At 38.2% G+C, this 20,062-nt stretch overlaps 1 protein-coding gene across 1 annotated transcript in view; it reads right to left on the reverse strand.

The window, feature by feature from the left end:
• cubn (cubilin (intrinsic factor-cobalamin receptor)) overlaps window positions 1-20,062 on the reverse strand; it is a 35,546-nt gene that overhangs the window by 13,420 nt on the left and 2,064 nt on the right. The window contains exons 3-37 of the mRNA XM_043226442.1: window positions 19,829-19,957; window positions 19,624-19,725; window positions 19,449-19,552; window positions 19,242-19,368; window positions 18,184-18,352; window positions 17,937-18,068; window positions 17,131-17,226; window positions 16,591-16,715; window positions 16,317-16,503; window positions 16,115-16,233; window positions 15,246-15,480; window positions 14,906-15,087; window positions 14,661-14,823; window positions 13,692-13,882; window positions 13,432-13,588; window positions 12,210-12,388; window positions 11,953-12,118; window positions 11,005-11,230; window positions 10,794-10,924; window positions 10,449-10,635; window positions 10,211-10,371; window positions 9,269-9,450; window positions 9,022-9,178; window positions 7,416-7,603; window positions 5,455-5,614; window positions 3,583-3,764; window positions 2,278-2,452; window positions 2,004-2,185; window positions 1,738-1,894; window positions 1,546-1,662; window positions 1,284-1,397; window positions 990-1,118; window positions 774-906; window positions 489-694; window positions 76-257 (exon numbers count right to left, since the gene is read on the reverse strand). Coding sequence (XP_043082377.1) covers window positions 76-257; window positions 489-694; window positions 774-906; window positions 990-1,118; window positions 1,284-1,397; window positions 1,546-1,662; window positions 1,738-1,894; window positions 2,004-2,185; window positions 2,278-2,452; window positions 3,583-3,764; window positions 5,455-5,614; window positions 7,416-7,603; window positions 9,022-9,178; window positions 9,269-9,450; window positions 10,211-10,371; window positions 10,449-10,635; window positions 10,794-10,924; window positions 11,005-11,230; window positions 11,953-12,118; window positions 12,210-12,388; window positions 13,432-13,588; window positions 13,692-13,882; window positions 14,661-14,823; window positions 14,906-15,087; window positions 15,246-15,480; window positions 16,115-16,233; window positions 16,317-16,503; window positions 16,591-16,715; window positions 17,131-17,226; window positions 17,937-18,068; window positions 18,184-18,352; window positions 19,242-19,368; window positions 19,449-19,552; window positions 19,624-19,725; window positions 19,829-19,957 — 5,532 coding nt within the window. The remainder of the gene's footprint in view (window positions 1-75; window positions 258-488; window positions 695-773; window positions 907-989; window positions 1,119-1,283; window positions 1,398-1,545; window positions 1,663-1,737; window positions 1,895-2,003; window positions 2,186-2,277; window positions 2,453-3,582; window positions 3,765-5,454; window positions 5,615-7,415; window positions 7,604-9,021; window positions 9,179-9,268; window positions 9,451-10,210; window positions 10,372-10,448; window positions 10,636-10,793; window positions 10,925-11,004; window positions 11,231-11,952; window positions 12,119-12,209; window positions 12,389-13,431; window positions 13,589-13,691; window positions 13,883-14,660; window positions 14,824-14,905; window positions 15,088-15,245; window positions 15,481-16,114; window positions 16,234-16,316; window positions 16,504-16,590; window positions 16,716-17,130; window positions 17,227-17,936; window positions 18,069-18,183; window positions 18,353-19,241; window positions 19,369-19,448; window positions 19,553-19,623; window positions 19,726-19,828; window positions 19,958-20,062) is intronic.

The following is a 20,062-nucleotide window of genomic DNA, read 5'->3' on the forward strand; positions in this document are numbered from 1 at the left end:
ATCTTTAACCTCATGTACATTATGTGCCTGCATACACTTATTTTCTGTTATGACATTTTAAACAAGAGTGCAGACCTTAAGCTTGTCATAAAAGCAATTGAATAAGTCCTCAATGTCGATGTCCAGGAATTGAATCTGAATGTGTGAATCTGAGTCCACTGTGACAGTCCAGCGATAGTCTGCATTGTTTGGGTAGGTGCGTGGGTAAAGAGGGGAGGCTATCTGTCCTGAGCTGCCTGTGATCTCATTTCCATACACTGAAGATGCATAAAAAGAGTAAAGATATTCCCATGTAAGATTTTATAATTATAAGAGATTTTAACCAGCAAGACTTCCTTGTACAACCAATGCCAATGTTTTTGGTGAATAGAACTACTATTCAGAACCAACATGGAGCCGTTTGGACTATCAATGCAGGCTAATCATAGTTGGTCTTCTCAGTAGGGTCAACATAAAAATGAAAACTGTAATCCATTGCTCTGACTTACAGTGTGAGAATACTGCTCTAAATCCAGCTCCGCTGACTGACGAGTCAGAGACAAACTTGATCCAAAGAATGTGGCCCATTATAGAGGTGTAGTTGGAAGGAAGGGAATCACCACAGAAACGACCAACCAGAGTACCAGTTGAGTGTCCTTCACGAACCTCTAGGTAGTCACTACTGCAGTCTGAACTTTGTTGCAACTGAAACATTCTGCATCACAAAAAGTACAGCATTGGTTGATGAATCAAATTACATTTGTGAGATTAATGTAACATCCCTACTAGCTTACATGAAGGACAATTGTAGACGGTTTCCAGGGGAACTGGTGATGGTCCACACACACTCCACATTAGGTGGATATACATCAGGATAGTTAGGGCTGTTAAAGGCACCTGACTCCATATACAGATGTCCCCCACAGCCTGGAAAAACTTAATAGTGTTATACTGCATCCTAACTTGGGTGGAATATTCATATTCTTTTGAAATAAACACTTAAATCTAACCTGAGGTTGAGGCCATGTAGGTTGCCCTAAAACCTTTCCTTCCCACTGAAGCATCAGAGATGAAGTTTACCACCAGGGCATTGCTGAATGAAGTGACTGGGTGAGGCAAATCATTCCCACAATAACGACCTGGAAAAAGGTTACTAGTTATTAGTAATCATAAATGCATTGTTTTTTTTCTGAAAATCCAAACAATAAAGTGCCAAAACCTAGACCTAATTCTAACACATATAGGTCATATCCTATTCAAAGTATGTCTTTGACAGTTTCTCAAGGAAGAGTTTTTATCTTTACCAACAGATGGGGCTTGGTAATTGTCTCCATCCAGGACCTCCACACTATCATGAGAGCAGTTACTATTCACCATCTCAACCTCAAAGTCAGTGAAGGACAAAGTCACATGATTGACTGAAAGAAATATAGGAAGGTACTGATCAAAAAATCTATTGAGATACATCAAAGGCAATACAAGGAAGTAGCTTTGCAAATGTAAGTACAAAAATCCTTGGTTTTGACTTGAGATTATAGATAAGCCAAATATGATGAACAGACTTACATGGCTCCTGTGCCTGTATGATCCAGCTGCAGTTCTGATTGGGTGGGTAAGAATATGGATAGCGAGGAGATGCAATCTCCCCACCCACATCATCAGTTGATATAGTGGATCCACATGCTAGAAATCAATAAGAAATCAATGAGGTTTAACCATGAAGCCAACCATGACAAATTTACAAAAGACTCCACTCACCTTCTGAGAACTGGGCACTGAAGCCTTTACGGTTCAGACTGTGATCTGACCTGAAGCGAACATAGATGACGTTTCTTGTGGAAGTAATTGGAGAAGGCCTGGAGACTCCACAAAATTTACCCAGCAGTGGAGAAGACTCATGGTGACCATCATGGATCTAGAGAGTAGAAGTTAGTCCATAAACTGTTTTAAACTGCAACGCATTGGTCTGTTGCCACTGTGAGCATTAAATTCATTATGTGCACACAGAAAGGTCAGGTACTCACAGCCACGTAATCAAAGCTGCACAAGCTCTGATTTTCGAGATCCAGATCAGTGAAGTTGAAGAAGACTCGATGGCCTACATCCACTGTGATGACCCAAGAACAATCCACATTGTCAGGATAGTTGTTGGGATACCTCGGAGAGTGGATCTCTCCATTGGGGGCTGTGACAATCCCCCCACATCCTGAATTTTTGAAGGGAAGATTTTAAGAAATTCAATAGTCTCAAAATGGTGTTCAACTACAGATGAATTTCTATAACTGACAGCTGACTAACCTCCAGGAACTTCTACCCAGGTTGCGTTGAAGCCTCTGCCACTCACAACGTTGTCAGATGTGAATCGAACGGTGACAGTGTTACCTGTGCTGGCCACCTGCAGAGGGTTATTGGGAGGACGTGTGGTGCAGAGCTGAGCCAATCGTGGGGAGGAGAGGTCAGGCCCTCCGTAAACCTGGATAAAGGTTAAACATGAGGCCATACTTACAGACTAACCAAATGTCTTCAAAATTGATTTTCTTAAACCTAGCTTGACTAATGGACATTTTCCACCAAGTTTGAACAAATGCAAATCTATTGCATTACACATGTTAGATAATATAATCAAATTCTCTCTTTTGTCTATGTCGAATCATGCAGGTACTGGGCAACTCTGCAGCGGTACATACCAAAACCAGTCTAAACAGTCAGAATATAGACACTTATTATAAGTGTACCGCAGAGATTCAGGACAAGCCAAAGGCACAGTTTGGAAAATGGATTCATGGTGTGCGCACTTATTATATAATTTTTGTACATTTTGAACACAAAAAGCTACAAACCGCAGCTTTAAATATGATTATATTGTACCATAGTGCAATCGATAAATCGATTTTTAATCCATAAAAAGTAACTGTAGCCTGATTACAAGTATTTTAAAAATGAAATTGAATTATTAACAAGTACTTTAGCTCCTTAATTTTTAGAATCTAAATACATAATTAAGATTACAAGCTACTCAACTCTGTAAACCATGCTATTTTAAAACAATATCTGGTTTTGGACTGGCATGTCTGGTTTGTGTGCATGTGAGACTGTCTCTAAGCCTCTCTCTAAGCTCTGATTTCCAGTTAATTTCTGCCCTGTTGGCTCCATTCAGAGCTACAGTGGAGGTCAGCATTCCACAAGTCTACGCTACAAAACATACACCCACAGAGCATAGCAGATGAGCAGGCACACAACCATATAAACACAATTTTGATCTTATAATGATGGCCAAGTGAGCCATTCTCACTGTAGTGCAAAGAATATCACTTATTCAAGATAATAATTAAGAATAGATACTTGCACACTTCTTACTGGGCAGTATGTACTGAATATAATTATAAAAAAAAATAGAATGAAGTATGTAGATTAACAATAAGCTCAGTATACATATTTAGGAAAACCCATGCTTAATATTGTTTCTAGTTCTTTCATAACACTGGGAACTGAGGGTAATTGAGTACACTGTATTGTAGAATACATTATGTTGCAGATGTAATGGAGTGTATTCAATGAATGCATATCTTTTGCTTACTGTTTTGATTTTTTTTTTTTTCATACCTCCAGCTTGTCATAGTTGCAGTCAGGATGGTATTCCACGTCAAACTCAAGGATGGTGATGGAAATGCTACTTCCAGGGCTTGTCTGGATGTGCCAGATGCACTCACGGTTTGCTGGGTATTTGTCTGGATAACCTGGGCTGGTGAAAGCACCAGTGGGCCCGAAGAGTTCCCCACCACAACCTGCAGGGGGTGAGAATGAGGTACTTTGACTTTTCCTTCCCGTGTTTAATCAGGGATCCACATGAAAGTTCAAAACAAAAATTCTGATTCAAATGTATCATTTGTATGCATAGAAGTTGACCAAAAAGGACAATGCATGACACTATTTGAAGCACCATGGTATTATCATCTTAAATCACCACATTATATTTTGTACATTTGGTATTATACTTTGTAGCTTGTTTAACGTCAATTCTTGTAAAGTGTAATTCCTGTAATGTGGTTAGGGACACTGAAATGGACAGACAGTTGCATTACCGTGTCCAAACAGGAAAAATGTCTCACGTCAAGCTTATCAGAGGAAATATGAAGCCATATTGACCCTCACCGCAAGAAAGGCAGAAGCAACAAGACTAAAATGTGGTCAGTGTAATGTGATATTCACGAAAGATCGGTCAGGACGGATTCATTCTTTCCACCCCCACTGTCTTAATCAATAACATCAATCTCAACAGCGTCCACAGGTCTGTTAGAGGACAAAGGATGGGTGGAGCTACTTTTTTCATTTTCCAAATGGATACGCTGGCTTGTAGCCATGAAATACTTTGCTAAATCGAGAAATTTCTACAGCTACTACATTATTATGCACAATTTCATGCTTTAACTTTCTCTTATTATAGGGACATTTCTATCTCTTCCGTGCCTGTGTCTTTTCTGTCTGTTTTCACTCTTTGTTTGTCATTTTTCTCTTCCTCAGCAAGGTTTTTACAGCTGCGAAACATAGTAACAGTTACATAATAACATTACAGTGTTCGTTCTCTACACATTGTGTCCATGGAAACCCAGACCATTTCCTTCCAAAAAAATGACATCATCACAGACAGAGGTGCATGAATAATTAAAGCTCTCTCTCTTTAACTCTGATCCCGCTTTCTGTGCAAAAATAACAGTCCGCACCCTTCAGCAATGGTATTCGATGTCTCACAAGTACAAGGACAGAGAAACAAAACTAAAAGATGGCTCACTATCTGAAACATTTACCTCTTCTTTTATATACAAATCGGGGATAGATTAAATCCAAGCTCTGTAATGAAATTAAATGGATTCTATGTTTTACTATGAGCAATCAATTTATATTAAGTGTGACACAGCAAAAGGGCGTCTCCCAAGACACAGAGCAAGGACAGAGCTTTTGGTCTGTTTTCTCTAGAGAAGTATGTAGCCTTGTTTCCCACACAGTCACCCTGGAACAGATTTTTGCCGGAAATAAGCTACAAATCCCAAAATTCTACAGCAGCTGCAGTTGCTACTTTTAATCCTTCCTTTCTTTCTTTGCAAGGTTCATTCATCACTGGTAATCAGCTTTTTCCCTGCTGGCCAATCAAAATGGAGCTTTCCTAAGCGACGTCACTGCTTTGCCCATTAGAACTGCTATTTGTCTTAGAGATTTAGTGACATCATCACTCAAGAGACTACAGGTCACTGGCTTCTGGCAGCCCAACAGTGACTCTGTATGTGTTATTTCCTTCTGTTCTGAGCGGCTCATCTGTCTTTCACGTTTAGATGTTGCACACAGCGCTTCTAGGCTGGCACAGGTCCTCAAAAACCTTTCCATGAATACAGATGGTAACAAAAAGGCCCAAGAAGTTTACGCACTATTTTTGTACCGTATTCATGGTGTGCATGGAATCAGCTATGCATTGGATCTTACCATTCTGGTACCAGTCCATCTGAAAGCCTTTGTATGAGACGGACATGTCGGAGCGGAACACAATGTGGAGGCTGGTACCGGTCGTGGTGCTGGCTGGAGGAGGCGTGTTTCCACAGAACGTACCAATTAGAGAAGCCTGATCGTTTGGACCATCATAGAGCTGAACAGGAACAAAAAAAAAGGGAGAATATGTATACAATACTTTCTGGTATTTACAGTAAAAGATAAGTCTGTCATGTTATATAATAAATCTGTAATTTTAGCTAAATGCCAAGGGAACATTTTCATTTTGTTTAACCTGAACCACTAAATAACTAAACCTCAAATATAAATCAGCCTATGCCTATGTATGGAAGCTTGTTTTACAATGTAATTCATAAAAAAGATAATTGTGATGTTTTATCTCATTATTTCTCAGAATTATGAGTGTATATCCTCACAATTTTGAGTTTATACATTCCAATTCTGAATAGTCAGAATTGCAAAACAATATCAGAATTGTCAGAATTATATATATAAAAGATATAAAAAAAATACAGTAAAAATGTATTAATAGCATATTACTGATAGTAAATAAATGTATTTGGTTTTAATGGCAGCAGTTTTCTAGTAATTGTGTTTTTATGGATATTTATAGGACCTAGTTTAAATTTGGAAATGATCTAACAATCCAAAGAACTATTGCGCCCTTTTCTGTGAAATCCAGGTTTAAGTCTCAGATAACAAGCATCAAAGTTCGATTTCATCCATTAATTCCACTGATTTCAATCTTGCATACGGCTTTACTCAGTCTATATTAAAAATATCAAGTTAACATTTTCATAAAATGTTCTTTACCTTCCTTATGAAGGATAATTTTATGCAGAAAACAGTAAAATACACACACACAAACAAACACACACACACACAAAAGCCAGGATTACAATTACTTAAAATTGTGAATGAATACATTTTGAGAAAATGTACACAGCTGTCAAACCATATCACAAACCATTTACACATTAAAGTGTGAAAATTGTTTCTCCTGGAATATACTCAATAATCAGTGACCATTCACAGGAAATACAACCAATGACATTACGTCAGTAATTCAGACCATCTGTTCCACTGCCTTAGGAACAAAAGTGTGCTGTAATATTGTTGGCTTGCGCACAAAATCTCACATTCCTTAAAGAAGAAGTCATCAGAGCCCAAAATATCCAACACAACTGGCTATGTATTTACCCAGCTGATAAATGCCTATCTATGGCATGAGGTTTATGAAAACAGAGCATAGACTTTCACAAGACTGCCTGAGGGAAAAGGCAAAAACTCGACATCTCTACAAGAGGCCCCAATGATGTCATCACTGTTTGGATCGCCATGGTGACGAGTGAACAGAGAGGAACTCAAAGTACCCATTGTACATTTTCAAAGACTCAGAGTAAATTACTGTAGTGTAAGCGAACGACAAACTTTCCAGCATGAATTATACTATTTGAGCCCTTTATGGAGAAATAATAAGTTAATACAAAGTCAGAACAACCAACGTTCGCAACCCATTTCAATTTCTCAACAACAGGTATTTTAGAGCAAAACAACCAGACAATTAAAAAAGGGGCAGGGCTTCCATTCATCAGATACTGATTGGATCGTGAATAGTGGGTGTTCCGTATCAGAATAAAGCCGAACTGAAAGCTAAAGGTCAAGTTCTCTATCAAGAGCATCTCAATGCATCCTATTCTTATTGTTTTTTCTCTAACCTTTTCAAGATTCCGGGCAGAAACCACAGCTAATTGGCTATTAGTTAACATTAACATCCTGTGTGACCTTTGTGATCCCAATCATTAAAAGAAAGACACTTCAGAGACATGTGAAATCTGACCAGAAAGTCTATTAAGAAAGCAAATATGTTCCATTTAATTTCACAATGTCATTCAGCAGTACATTTTAAAATGAGGCTTGACAAAGCGTGTGCTGACCTTCACATAGTCATAGGCACATCCAACGTGCTGCTCCATCTCAAAGGTTATAAAAGTGTAGTTGATGGTGTTGCCCATGGAGGCCTGGATGGTCCAGCTGCAGTCAGCATTAGATGGGTAATCGTTGGGGAAGTTCAAGCTCTCGATCTTTCCTCGGCTCCGGTTGGCAATCAGCACACCCTGGCAAACTTCAGGAGAATTGATTAATAACCTGAGCCGGGAAGAATTATGTAACGTCAAGAACTTTTGGGGAATATTTTACACCAGTTTTAAAGCAGGAATGCATTAAAACTGGTGGCATTTTGACATGATGGCTAAAGCTGGATTGTACCTTGGAGTAAAGTTTAGAGTCTGGGAAACACACTGGCATGTGACCATTGACAGACAAAGAAAAGGCAAACGACTGAGAGAATGCACAAAAGAAGACAGATAGTGCCGCACTGAGCTCTAAACCGTGACATTTCACCTCCACAATATAATTAAAACAAGACTAAGAAGCAGAAAGCCAAAACAAGTCAGTGTCCTTTGGGTGAACTTAACTGACAAATACAAAAACACGATTAGCATTGCAGTAACATTTAATTATTCAAATACAAAAAGAAGCATGTTATTCCCATGTTTTAGGGAATATACCCTTGGGAAGATTCTTGTTTTTAAGTACCACAGATCATGAGACAAATGTGGTGGTCTCATTCTGTATTTTTGTCTTATTTTTCAGTACAAATTTCTTTCTTATACTTTCAAATGACTTTCATAAATTAGGATACAGTGATGCATGTTGAACATAAAAGAAGATATTTTGAAGAATGCTGGTAATCAAAGAGTTGATGGCCCCAATTGACTTTCATAGTATTCTTTCCCTATACTGTGTCAATGGAGAACAGAAACGTTTTCAACGTTTTCATCATAAAAATTAAATGTTTTTGAACGCCATTTTGGCTGAACTATTCCCTTTAAGTCAGTTTTTACTTGAAAAAGGAAAAGCTTCTTACAATAGAACAGACAAAGTTCAATTCACCTTTTTTCTTCCTCTTATTTATATTTATCTTGTTTTTAGGCATCATTTTATAAATCTCAAATGATACCTTAAGCCATTTTGCAAGTAAATGTATTGTTTTAAGAATGTTTACTGCACTGTAGAACAAGGCTACATACTAAAAAAATATATAAATTACAGTTTATGAATATGCTCCATAGTAGAAATGTAAAAACAATTCTGTAGTATTTCCATCCGATAATATCTGTATACCATAAAACTTTCACAATACTTTTTTGTTTTAATCAAATGATTCTCCTTGATACTATATATGTGCATACTGGATATATGTATTATGCAGTATATATTAAGAAAATATTTGCATGTATTTAACATGTATACATTTACATTAATATACTTTATATTACATATAAATATATTTAATATATAAAAATTACATTTGTTTAATATATACATGCACGTGTGAGTATTTATAGATACAAAGTAATTATTCATAGTACATACACATACATAATGTAAAGAAAAACTTTTATTTAGGAGGTGATTAATCACAATGGATCTTTTGACAGGATCAAATCTTTTTCAGGGCTGTCTGGTTTGGTTACTCACCGGTTTGGTAGTTAGCCAGAAATCCGCCCGTGTGGATGATGCTGTCTGTACGTAGCTTCACATACATGTTCTCTCGGGAGGAACTGATGGGAGGAGGAATCTGATCTCCACACAGTTTGGCCACCTCAGGAGAACTGGTGCTGTCGCCATCATACACCTGGTAAAACATACACATACACATATCAATACCTTTCAATAGCGAAGTCTACAAGCGTGTAGTAAATCGTCTCATTTGATGCTCTCTGACCGCCAAGTAGTCGTAAGTGCAGCTGATGCTGTTCTCCAGGTGAAAGTCTCCAAAGCTGAGCTCCACTCTGCTTCCTGCACTGCTTTTGATGTGCCAGTAGCATTCGGCGTTGGCGTGATAGGGCAGGGGGTAGTTGGGAGAGGTGAAACCTCCAACACTTGTTGTCAGAGTCCCACCACAACCTATAACAGAGACACAAGGTAAGACAGAGATGGTGTAATATAGTCCACTGCCCCTGGAGTGCAAACACTAATCAAACTGCTGTGAGATTTCTGGGACTCTGGGGAACAATATTGTGTAAATAAGGCAACAGGTTGATATTAAAGCTCTATATGAGTGATTCTGGGAATAAATATTTGCTGGTTTGCAAGGTTTGTCCCATTAAATACTGTAAAGATTATCTTTAGCAGACTGTCAGTACCTATGGAAACAGTGTTGTTCCAAGATTTTAAACTACTAAAGTTGAAATAAAATAAAATATAAACAATACATAAAAAAACAAGAACAAATTCTAAATCTGCAGCATTTAAAATTTATCGAACAAACTATGAATGAACAACAATTAACTTATTATAAATATTATTAGATAAATAAATACATACATAACAGAAAAATAAATAAATCAAAACAAAACAATTACAAAAAATAGATAAAAGTGGATAAAGCACATTGTGATTGTTTTATAATATTTTTTTTATATTTTAGTAATTTAGTAAATATTACTTTAAAAGAAGCCCAATTGAGAATGTTGCCTTGGCTACTAAATGAAAAAAAAACATAATAATAAGACTATGAATCAAATATAATAAATGACATTCTAAAATGTAAACATTATTAACTACTATAAATAGTTTAAAGCAAATATTTGAGATGAAGTAATAAAAAGTTGTGGTCGTTTTAAATGACATTCAGACGTGTGGGCAGTTCTACTGCTGACTTCACCTGTCTGCGTGCCGTCCCAGTGGGCTCTGAATCCCCTGTAGGTGAGGGAGTGGTCAGATCTGAGCTTCAGCCACAGTCTGTTGCTATGTGACACTATGATGGGTGGGCCACTTGTTCCACAATATTTACCAATCAGGGGGGATGTTTCGTAGCCTCCATCTCTGTAAAATTAAAGAAAGTGTTTGAAAGCCGAAAAGGGACAAAATCAATGACCCAAGATGCTCGAATAGTTCCTGACCTGATTTCTAAATAATCAAAACCACAGGAACTGAACCCCTCCAGCTCAAAATCTGTGACATTCAGCATGATCTGCATGTTGACTTCTACTATGATTTTATAGACACACTCCCGATTGGTGGGGTAGTTGTCCGGGTAGTTGGGTGAGCTGAACTCCCCGGTGGGTGACCTAAACACCTCGCTGCAATCTGAATAGACAAAAACGAGATTTGCTTCCTTTGTAGATCTCTACATACAGTGAAATAAAAATAAAAGTCTTTTTAAACCCAGGCTTTACTCTGAGCCCTGTACTTTATTGGGTTTTCAAATTGGATTTTCATATCCCATTACTGCAATAAAATTATACCTGTGCTCGCATTGATGGAGACATATTCAGCAGAAAAGCCTTCGGCAGACAGACTGAAGTCAGAGACCAGCAGGATGGTCATCAGACTATCAGTGCTGGTTAGAGATGGAGGGACGGCGCGCCCGCAGAACCTGAGCACAAAATAACCAACATTTTCCAACATATTCATTTACAAACCTTCAATTAAGGGGTGACTGTGGTCTTGGTTTACCTGCCCATAAGAGTGCCAGTCAGTGCTGTGCCATTATCGTAGACATCCACATAGTCGTATGCGCAGTTGGTGTGATACTCCATGTTGAAGGTTGTGAATGACAGGCGGATGAGGTTGCCAGGTTCAACGGAGATAAACCAGGTACAATTGGCTCCATGAGGGTAGTCGGTGGGATGTCCTGGACTGGTGAATGAACCAGTTGGTTGTGTGAGAGTCTCTCCACAACCTGTAAAAATTAACACAAGTGTTGAAATCATTTGAAAATGCTTTAATCAATGGAGATAGAGTATGCACTGCTTATTGAGGGATAATCAAACCATGAACCCTGTGCTTTCCCGGGCAGATCTTTAACCATTATTTCTTATCATCACCCAAATATTAGCAAAGACACAGAATGCTCAACTCCAAAAAAGATATTGCTGATATACACAGTATGCATATTATGTAAATTTATTACATAAACTTTTATTTTGGATGCGATTACTCGCAATTTATTGTTTGACAGCACTATTTATAATATAGTCATCAGTCACCTTGGATTAAATGTTTTTACTAATTTATTACTCAAATTATGATGCCAAAAATGTTAGATGTTTACAAAAATAAATAAAATACTGTAATACAAAAAAACTTTTATGTTATGTTGCCATATACAGTGAAAAACGGTAAGATAATAATATTCGTAATTTTACTGTAAATACTGTGAATGTTGTTTGGAGCTACCAGCTATGAATTATTATATTTTGTCCATAATCAATATCATGTTTTTTTTTTTACCAGAAATGTACATTTGGGTATTTAGTGTTATTTAGTTAATATTAATGCACTATTATTTACTGAATATTATTTATAACAAAGAATATTTTTTCAAGTTGAGAATGTGCCTGTACAATTTTTACATTTGAACAAGCTACTGTACATTCGAAAAACAACAAAACAATAGTTCACCTTGCTCTGCAGAGGCAAACTCAGCAGTGAAACCATGGTTGGAGACTGATGAATCTGTTTTGAAGTGGATGAACATTGACCTCTGGGTGGACTCTAGCATGGGAGGCATGTTAATCCCACAGTATCGACCAATCAGAGGAGAGTCTATGCTGGGACCATCTCTCACCTGAGCGAGTAAAGAGTGACGTTTTCAGAAGAAATGTGAAGTGTAATCTGTATGTTAGCTGGCTAGGATTAGCACAATGCTAATGCTGTACCTCGACATAATCGAAGACGCAAGTGCTGCTTCCCTCAACGTCAAAGGTGAGGAAGTTGAGAGTGACCACGTAGCCTTCGGGTTGGTTGATGACCCACTCGCACTCTTTGTTGTGGGGATAAGGGTCAGGGTGCAGGGGAGTGCGTATCTGACCGGTTCCAGAGAGGGTTCCTCCACAAGCTAGAGAAAACAGTTTAACACTGAGACCACAATCTTCATATATCATACTATTATTTAATTATGTTCATCAAAGCTAAATTAGCTTTAGCATATTTGGTATCCAATATCGTGTTTAATCTAAAATGCGGTTAGCGTTCTACAGTGTTGTCAGTGCATCTCTAGATCTTGCTTTTTTGCTCCGCCCTGCCAAAACATGTGAATGGCCTCTTAGGGAGCATGCTTTCTTTTCAGCATATAGGCCTATTGTTCCACCAAATTAATGCCACATACTCAACTAAAACACTTAAAAAATTTTAAATGCAACAATGAGAATGCATTTAGGTGCACACCAACCTCTATACTTACTTACAAATTTCTTAAATTTTAAATCATTACATACCAAAATTTATAGTGCAGCGCCAGCACACATCAGGGTTAATAAAGTTAATTAAAACTAAAAAGACACATTTTGCTACCGGAAATGACAAATCTTGTTATTTTATACTTTAGTTTAACTTTATGAACAAAAATGAATAAAAATGACTAATAATAATAAAACTAGTAATGAAATGAATTATTAAAACTTTAATAATAATAAAGTGAAAATGAAAAAAAAAAAAAAATACTATAAATCTTAATGCTAAAACATTATCTTCTTACCAATATATTGTGGGCATTAGCATCTGAGCTATATTTTAAAGATATTACCATACCAAAAGTTCACTTGAAAAATTCTAGTTTAATAAAAAATGTCATAGCTGTATATTATGGCGAAAATGCCAGTCTTCTCTCTAGTGATGTACGCAGATCTTCTCCAATCACTGGCAATGCCTATACCTCAACATCCAATCAGCAGTTGATGCTTTGCTTTACAATTTCTCATTTTGAAGTCTCTCGCAATATGGAATTCAAGATCTGTCGCTATGTCTGTGTTAATTTAAAGGGAAATAGGACTGCATGCTTGTAATATGCTAGAAAAGCATTCACGGTTTTTTGCCTGTGTATGCTTTTGGTCTTGTTTCTACCGTTTTACTTTTCGTGAAAAGGTGGTTTCAGTGTCTCACCAAGTTCATACATGGCCCTGAAGCCAGCACGGGCCACAGAGCTGTCTGACTGGAAACGGATCCAGAGTCCATTAGAGTTGGACAGTATTGGTGCTGGCAGGGTGCTGCCGCAGTACTTCCCAATGAGTGGGTCGCTCTCAGCCTTCCCGTCTCGAACCTAAAAGAGATTCGGCCTTGGTAATGCTACTGAAATGGCAATGTTAAAAGATCAAAATGCTATTTGCTTCTCCTCTAATCAACATTAATTACACAAATCATACCTCGACGAAATCAAAAAGGCAGCCACTATGAGTCTCCAGGTCCATGTGGGTGAAGTTAAGCGCCACTTGTTCACTGCTTGGCATTCTGATTATATAAATACACTGCCTATTGTGAGCATAGTTATTAGGCCAGTTAGGAGAGATGATGATGCCTTCTGTGTCTGTAAAGACGCCTCCGCAGCCGGGGTCAGCTGATGGCACAGAGAAAATTGCATTACACTCAAGCAATTCATCCCAATATCGCTAGACAACTGGGTTTGCCCATTTGACCCCAGTGTTGATCCAAGCATCATGTACTTCTCTGAGTTTACAACATTTGCAACGTGATTGCTCAATTTTAATATGTATATAACTCCAATAAACTGTTTTATGAGCAGTGTTCCACTTATGGATGTGTTAAAATTATCCATAATTTAGGTACTGGAATTGCTGCTAATGCATTATGACTGCAAACAAAAAAATACTGCTTGTTGCATTCAACTGCGTCCAGGAAACTGTTCACAAATGATCAAAAGTGACAGTGGAGTATTTATTTCTATTTCAAAACAAATGCTGTTCTTTTGAACTTTCTATTCACAAAAGGATGCAAAAAAATGTATCATAGTTCCCACAGAAATATTAAGCAGCACAGCTGCGTTAATAATAAGAAGAAATGAGTCTTGAGCAGTCTTGATCTCTAGGGGATCATGTGACACTGTAAGACTGTAATTATGCTGAAAATTCAACTTCACAATCACAATCACAAGAATAAATTGTATTTATGAATATATGAAAAGTTATTTTAAAGTATAATAATTTTGCACATTGTTACTATTTTTAATGCATTTTTTTATCAAATAGTGAAAAACATTATTTCAGAAACATTAATTTGCTCATTATGTAAAAAAAAAAAAAATTCCAGTCCAAACTTTTGAACAGTAGTGTATCCTTTCTAAAATGTCTCCCATTGACAGTATAGGCTTTACTTACATGGTGAAGTAGTGTATGTAATGTGAAATCCCCGATCACTGATGCTGAAATCAGAGTGAAAGTGTATCCAGGCAGATGGTCCTGTCGTCTGTAAAGGTGGTGGTGATGCAGTACTGCAGTATTTTCCCAGAACCGTGTCTTCTGGGAGAAGTCCATCCCTGATCTACAAAGTAAAGCCGTCATTTTAACACATACGTACAGAAACACCTTCGAAATGAATTCAGGATGCACGCAACAAGCTTTACCTCCAAATAGTCAAAGTTACAGTTATCATGGTGCTCCAGACTGAGGGTGCCAAAAGCGAATGTGATGAGCAGACCAGGGTTTACATTCACCGTCCAATAGCAGTCCCGGTTGGGCGGATAGTTACCTGGGTACCCGGGTGACTTGATGTCACCGTACGTGTTGGTCAACTCCCCACCACACACTGGAAAAGAAAGTAGTATTAAAAGAATTTAATTTCTCAATGCAGATTTTGCAATGGGTTAAAGCTGATAATGCAGATTTGCCAAAAAGAAATTTGAAATTTGAAACCCTAACTTTTTTGCATTTCAATAACTTAATTAAAGGGCATTCTTGGTTTACCTGGTGCCTGTGATTGCCAGGCCACGGTGAAACCTCGACCGCTGACTGAATGGTCAGAGCGGAACCAGAAGTACAGAGAATTGTGGGAGCTGAAGAGTTCGGCTGGGGCGGCAGTGCCACAGTATTTCCCGATCATGTAAGATGAGGCGCTCTCGCCATCGTGGACCTGCAGGAAATCGAAGTTGCAGGAGGCGCTGTTCTCGATGTCAAAAAAAGGGAAGGTAATCCGCAGAATCTGGGAAGAACCACAAGACAGCATAAAACACAGTGTTTACTTCCATAGATAACTCCAACCAAGCATTAAAAAAAATCTGTTGATTTGCAAAAAAAAGGCCTAATAATACTCTTTATCACAAACTAAAATGTATATTTTTAATGTAAAAAAAATCTAAATTCTAAAATTACGACATTCTATTAAAAAGTGTACTTTTCAGTAAAAAAATAGAGCTTTTATATGTTGCTTTTGATATTTATATATATTTAAAAAATGTGAAGCTCAAAGTATCAATAAAAAACTTGCTATTACATGCACTGTTTTTACAAAATAAGTATTTTTCAAATTATCTGTAAATCAGTCACATTTTTTTAAGTATTAAAAATATATAATTGAACTTACTGTCTATACAAAGGAGTGGAAAAATGTATAAAATACTCCATTTAATGACAAAGAGCATTACATAAATCTACAAACAGATACGTTTTTATCACTAGGATTTATCACTGTCACTGGTCATAAAATAATGTCTTGAAAATCATTCATGCATGTGAAAATCAGAAACAAATTGTATTTTTTTTTTTCTGATTGTTAAGAGATAATACAAGACAGCTTTAGCTTACAAATCGCAGATCACAGATGTATCTTTACTAACCTTGCTGGGGTCGGTTCTGATGACCCACGCGCAGCTGACCTGGTGATCGTAATCGCCCGTCCCAGGATTCGTAGGGTAGCTGAATGTGCCAGCTGGACTTTCCAGAACTCCTCCACACTCTGATACACATAAAAAAGTCCATGATGTTACCGTACAGACACACACACACTATCACATAAATCAGCTCTCCGTTAACACACACCTTGCTGTGGGGTTTGGCACTGCGGGCCCGTCCACTGAGAGGTGCAGGTGCAGGTGTAGCCGTTGATGCCGTCGGTGCAGGTGCCTCCGTTCTGGCAGGGATTGCTAGAGCACTCGTTCACGTTCTGATCGCAATTCTGCCCGGCCCAGCCCGGGTCACAGCGACAGATGTAGCCAGTTGCTGTATTCTAGGGAGGAAGAAAAAAACATGCTGACTGCTGTGGTTTTAATGGAAACAGAACAGAGAGGGGAAGTTACAAGAGATAAACACTTACCTCGCACTGACCGTTTACACAAGGATTACTAGTGCCACAGACGTCACTGATCTGAGTACAGCCCGTAGGTCCATAGCCATTACCCACATAACCAGGAGGACAGGTGCATGATGGGATAATACTTCCTGGAAGGAGTACAATTCGTAGGATTCGTTCAGGATTCTTCTACTCGGTTTTATTTTTTATCAATATGCAACACATCCTGGCAATAATTTCAAGTTCGTTTCAATAAAAATTAGATTTTAGTCAATTCTGTGTTTTTAAACACAATAAAACTGACTGAAATGAATGATTATCACTAAATATTGATACGATTTGAAGAATATTTGCATCAAAAGACAAAGACTGCGACTAAAACAAACCAACCTGTAAATAATGGACATATATAGCTATAATATCTTTTATATCAGGAGTTTACATCACAACAATTAAAGTTTAACACACCTTTTTATTGATCCTGTTATAAGATGAATGCTACTAGTCATGTGCTGCTGTAAAGACTAACTACAGTAAAAGTGTGCAGTGATTGTGCGTGTGTACCTGGAGTAGAAGTGCAGGTAGCCAGTGGGTAACATCCTCCATTGTTAGTGGAGCAGATGTCAGCTTGTGTGCAAGTCTTCCCGTCTCCCTCATAGCCTGAGGACACACACATGGGGTCAGCAGTCTCATCTTACATTTAATGGCTATTTTAGCCCGATCATTTCAGTGCGTCTGGTCTTCCTCTGCAATCTAACAGTCAACTGAGACTTGTAAAGATGAATATATTAGCAGGGCTCGCAGACAGCACTGTCCTCAACGAACCCAGCTAATGGATCTCTCCACCTCTCCGTGCTTTCTATCTCCATCTCTCCCAGAGGGAATATAATAAAGTTCAGATCACACAAGCATCTGTCTCTGGTTTGCAACATATTAGAGTGAGCAAAAACCATGATTCGGCGGGATTTTAAAAGCCAGACTGTGCTGAAAGGGGACAAGAAAACATGTGACATGTGCTAAAATATGCATGGTTCTTTTTCCCAGCCCTCCCCAGAGGAAAATTATGAACTAGAAACTATTCCGATTCTGAATATTAAGATATTAAATGCACAGTTCACCCAAAATGTTGCATTAAATATTTCTGGCACAGCAAATCAAAATATTGAAATGATTTCTGAAGGATAATGTGACAAAATCGCACTGCACATTTATTTTATAATATATTACAACATAAAACTGTTAATCTAAGAGACTCACCAACCCCAAAATATTGTACAGCAGTGCATAAATTCTCAATTTTGGGTGAACTATTCTGGTTAGGACAACATATCTTATTTTAAATTGCGTGAGAATCAGGATGCGCGCTAAACCTGGAGGACACTGGCCGCAGTGGAAGGAGCCCATGGTGTTGAGACAAGGCACCAAGGGGGAAGTAGAACAGCCTCCATTGTTTGTGGCACATTCGTCGACATCCTGGCAGCTGTAACCATTACCCTGCCATCCTGGAGGAACCAAAAAACAATACAAATACACCCATTAATGTAACAAAAAGATAAATAATTGACATTACGGATATCTTGATAATAATCATGTGTGACGTGGCTCAGCTGGTCTGACCTGCAGGACAAGCGCCGCAGAAGAAGGAGCCCAGAGTGTTGAAGCACTCCACGGGGGGGTTTGTGGAGCAGGGTTTGTTCGGGAGGCTGCACTCATCTATATCAGCTGTACATGCTGACTCTCCGGGTGGAGACATCCAGCCAGCATCACAGATGCACTTATATTTGGGCTGAAAAGAGACGTTAAAGAGATGCACGTTGTTCCAAAGCTGCATGGCTTTATTTCTTGCGAAGAACACAAAAGGAGCCGTTAAGCAGAATGTTCAAGCTCCTCTTTCCACAACAATACTAAGCTAACTGTTTCAGACACCGATAATAAAAATGTTTGTTAAGCAGATAATCATGAGGCACTTAAGACTGGTGTAATGCTGCTATGAATCATAAGAAATTCAGCTATGTGTCGTAAGAATAACTGACATCTAAGAATATATTAAAACTGAAAATTACTTTATTTTTGATTCCATAAATGCAGTCTTGGCGAGCAGGAGAGACTAAAAATAAATAATTAGATGTTACGGACATCAAACTAATATTAGATCTTATGATAGCACTTGTGAGGAACAGACTGAAATGTTTTCCTCCAATTAAAACTACTGTAGTCAAATGCACTAGTTTTTAATGGTGTTCTGTTATTTTATGTAAAAGGGTAATGTCCCATTAATCTGCTTTTATCTTTAAGGGATCATGATAAAATCACATGGAATGATAAAGTGTGAGTCAAAGCCTTAAATATTGGCTTATTTACCACTCAAAGCTATTTTATGACTTTAGAAGAGCTGGAATATAGTTGTATAAACCACTTTAACAACGCTTTTATGGCACCTTCACATTTTTAAGCTTAAAGGTGCTTATTAGAATGAGCAAAGTCCTCTAAAATGTCTTGTTTTTTTGCACGTTAACAGATATGACATGAAGATGCAATACATCATGACAGAATTTCAGAAAAAATGCATTTTGGGGCAAACCGTGGCTTTTCACTGTCCAAAAAATGACAGATGAGTAGTTTATTTGTACATCCAAATGCAAACCTGAGAATAAATACACATCATTTTGAATCACCTCATTGGGATTGACTCTGTCCGAGTCGATGCACAGGCCGTGAACACACAGATCCTGACTTCCGCCTGCGCAGTCATCATAGCGAGACGTACAGTGTGGACCGTACCATTCTGGAGTACAGGTACAACTGATAAACGAAATAAAAGTGAAATATGAACAGGGAGATCTCGGTAAAGCCCCCACTCAAGAGAAACAACGAAGGCTTACGTGTAAGATCCGGGTGTGTTGACACATGTGGCCCCGTTCTGACAGCCCAGCGGAGTTCCTGCTAACACCTGACACTCATTCGTATCCACCGCACACGTGGGACCCTGTAGAGAGATCAAACTCAGAGTGACATATGAACGGGGCAGAAGGACAGACGGATGTCTGAGTCACTAACCTGCCAGTTATCAGGACAGAGGCAGTGAAATGCGTCTAACAAGTTCAAACAGGTTCCTGCGTTCTGACATGGATTGCTGCTGCACGTCTTCCGCTGTACTGTCTACCAAACACAGGATGCCATTAAATCATAACGGCTGAAATGGAAAGCCTTTATGAGCATATGAGCAATGAGCCTCGAGCGAAATTGATGATTACAGCGATACCTGTTCTATTGTCTGAACCTTTGTCTCTAGCGTCGTGACTCTGGTGTTGAGCTGATTGAGCTGGTTTGTAATATCTGGATTAGGGCCACTGTTCTTTATGTTAGTGATGTCATCTTTGTTGATTTTGATCTGGAACGGAGTTGATTAAAACTTGATTCAATTTTTATTTAAACTTCACCCAGATGCAAAGTGCTTCAAAAACACAGACAAAATGCTTGATCGGTGCTGACTAGG

The sequence above is a fragment of the Puntigrus tetrazona genome, chromosome 24, assembly GCF_018831695.1.
Source record: "Puntigrus tetrazona isolate hp1 chromosome 24, ASM1883169v1, whole genome shotgun sequence".
Lineage (NCBI taxonomy): Eukaryota > Metazoa > Chordata > Actinopteri > Cypriniformes > Cyprinidae > Puntigrus > Puntigrus tetrazona.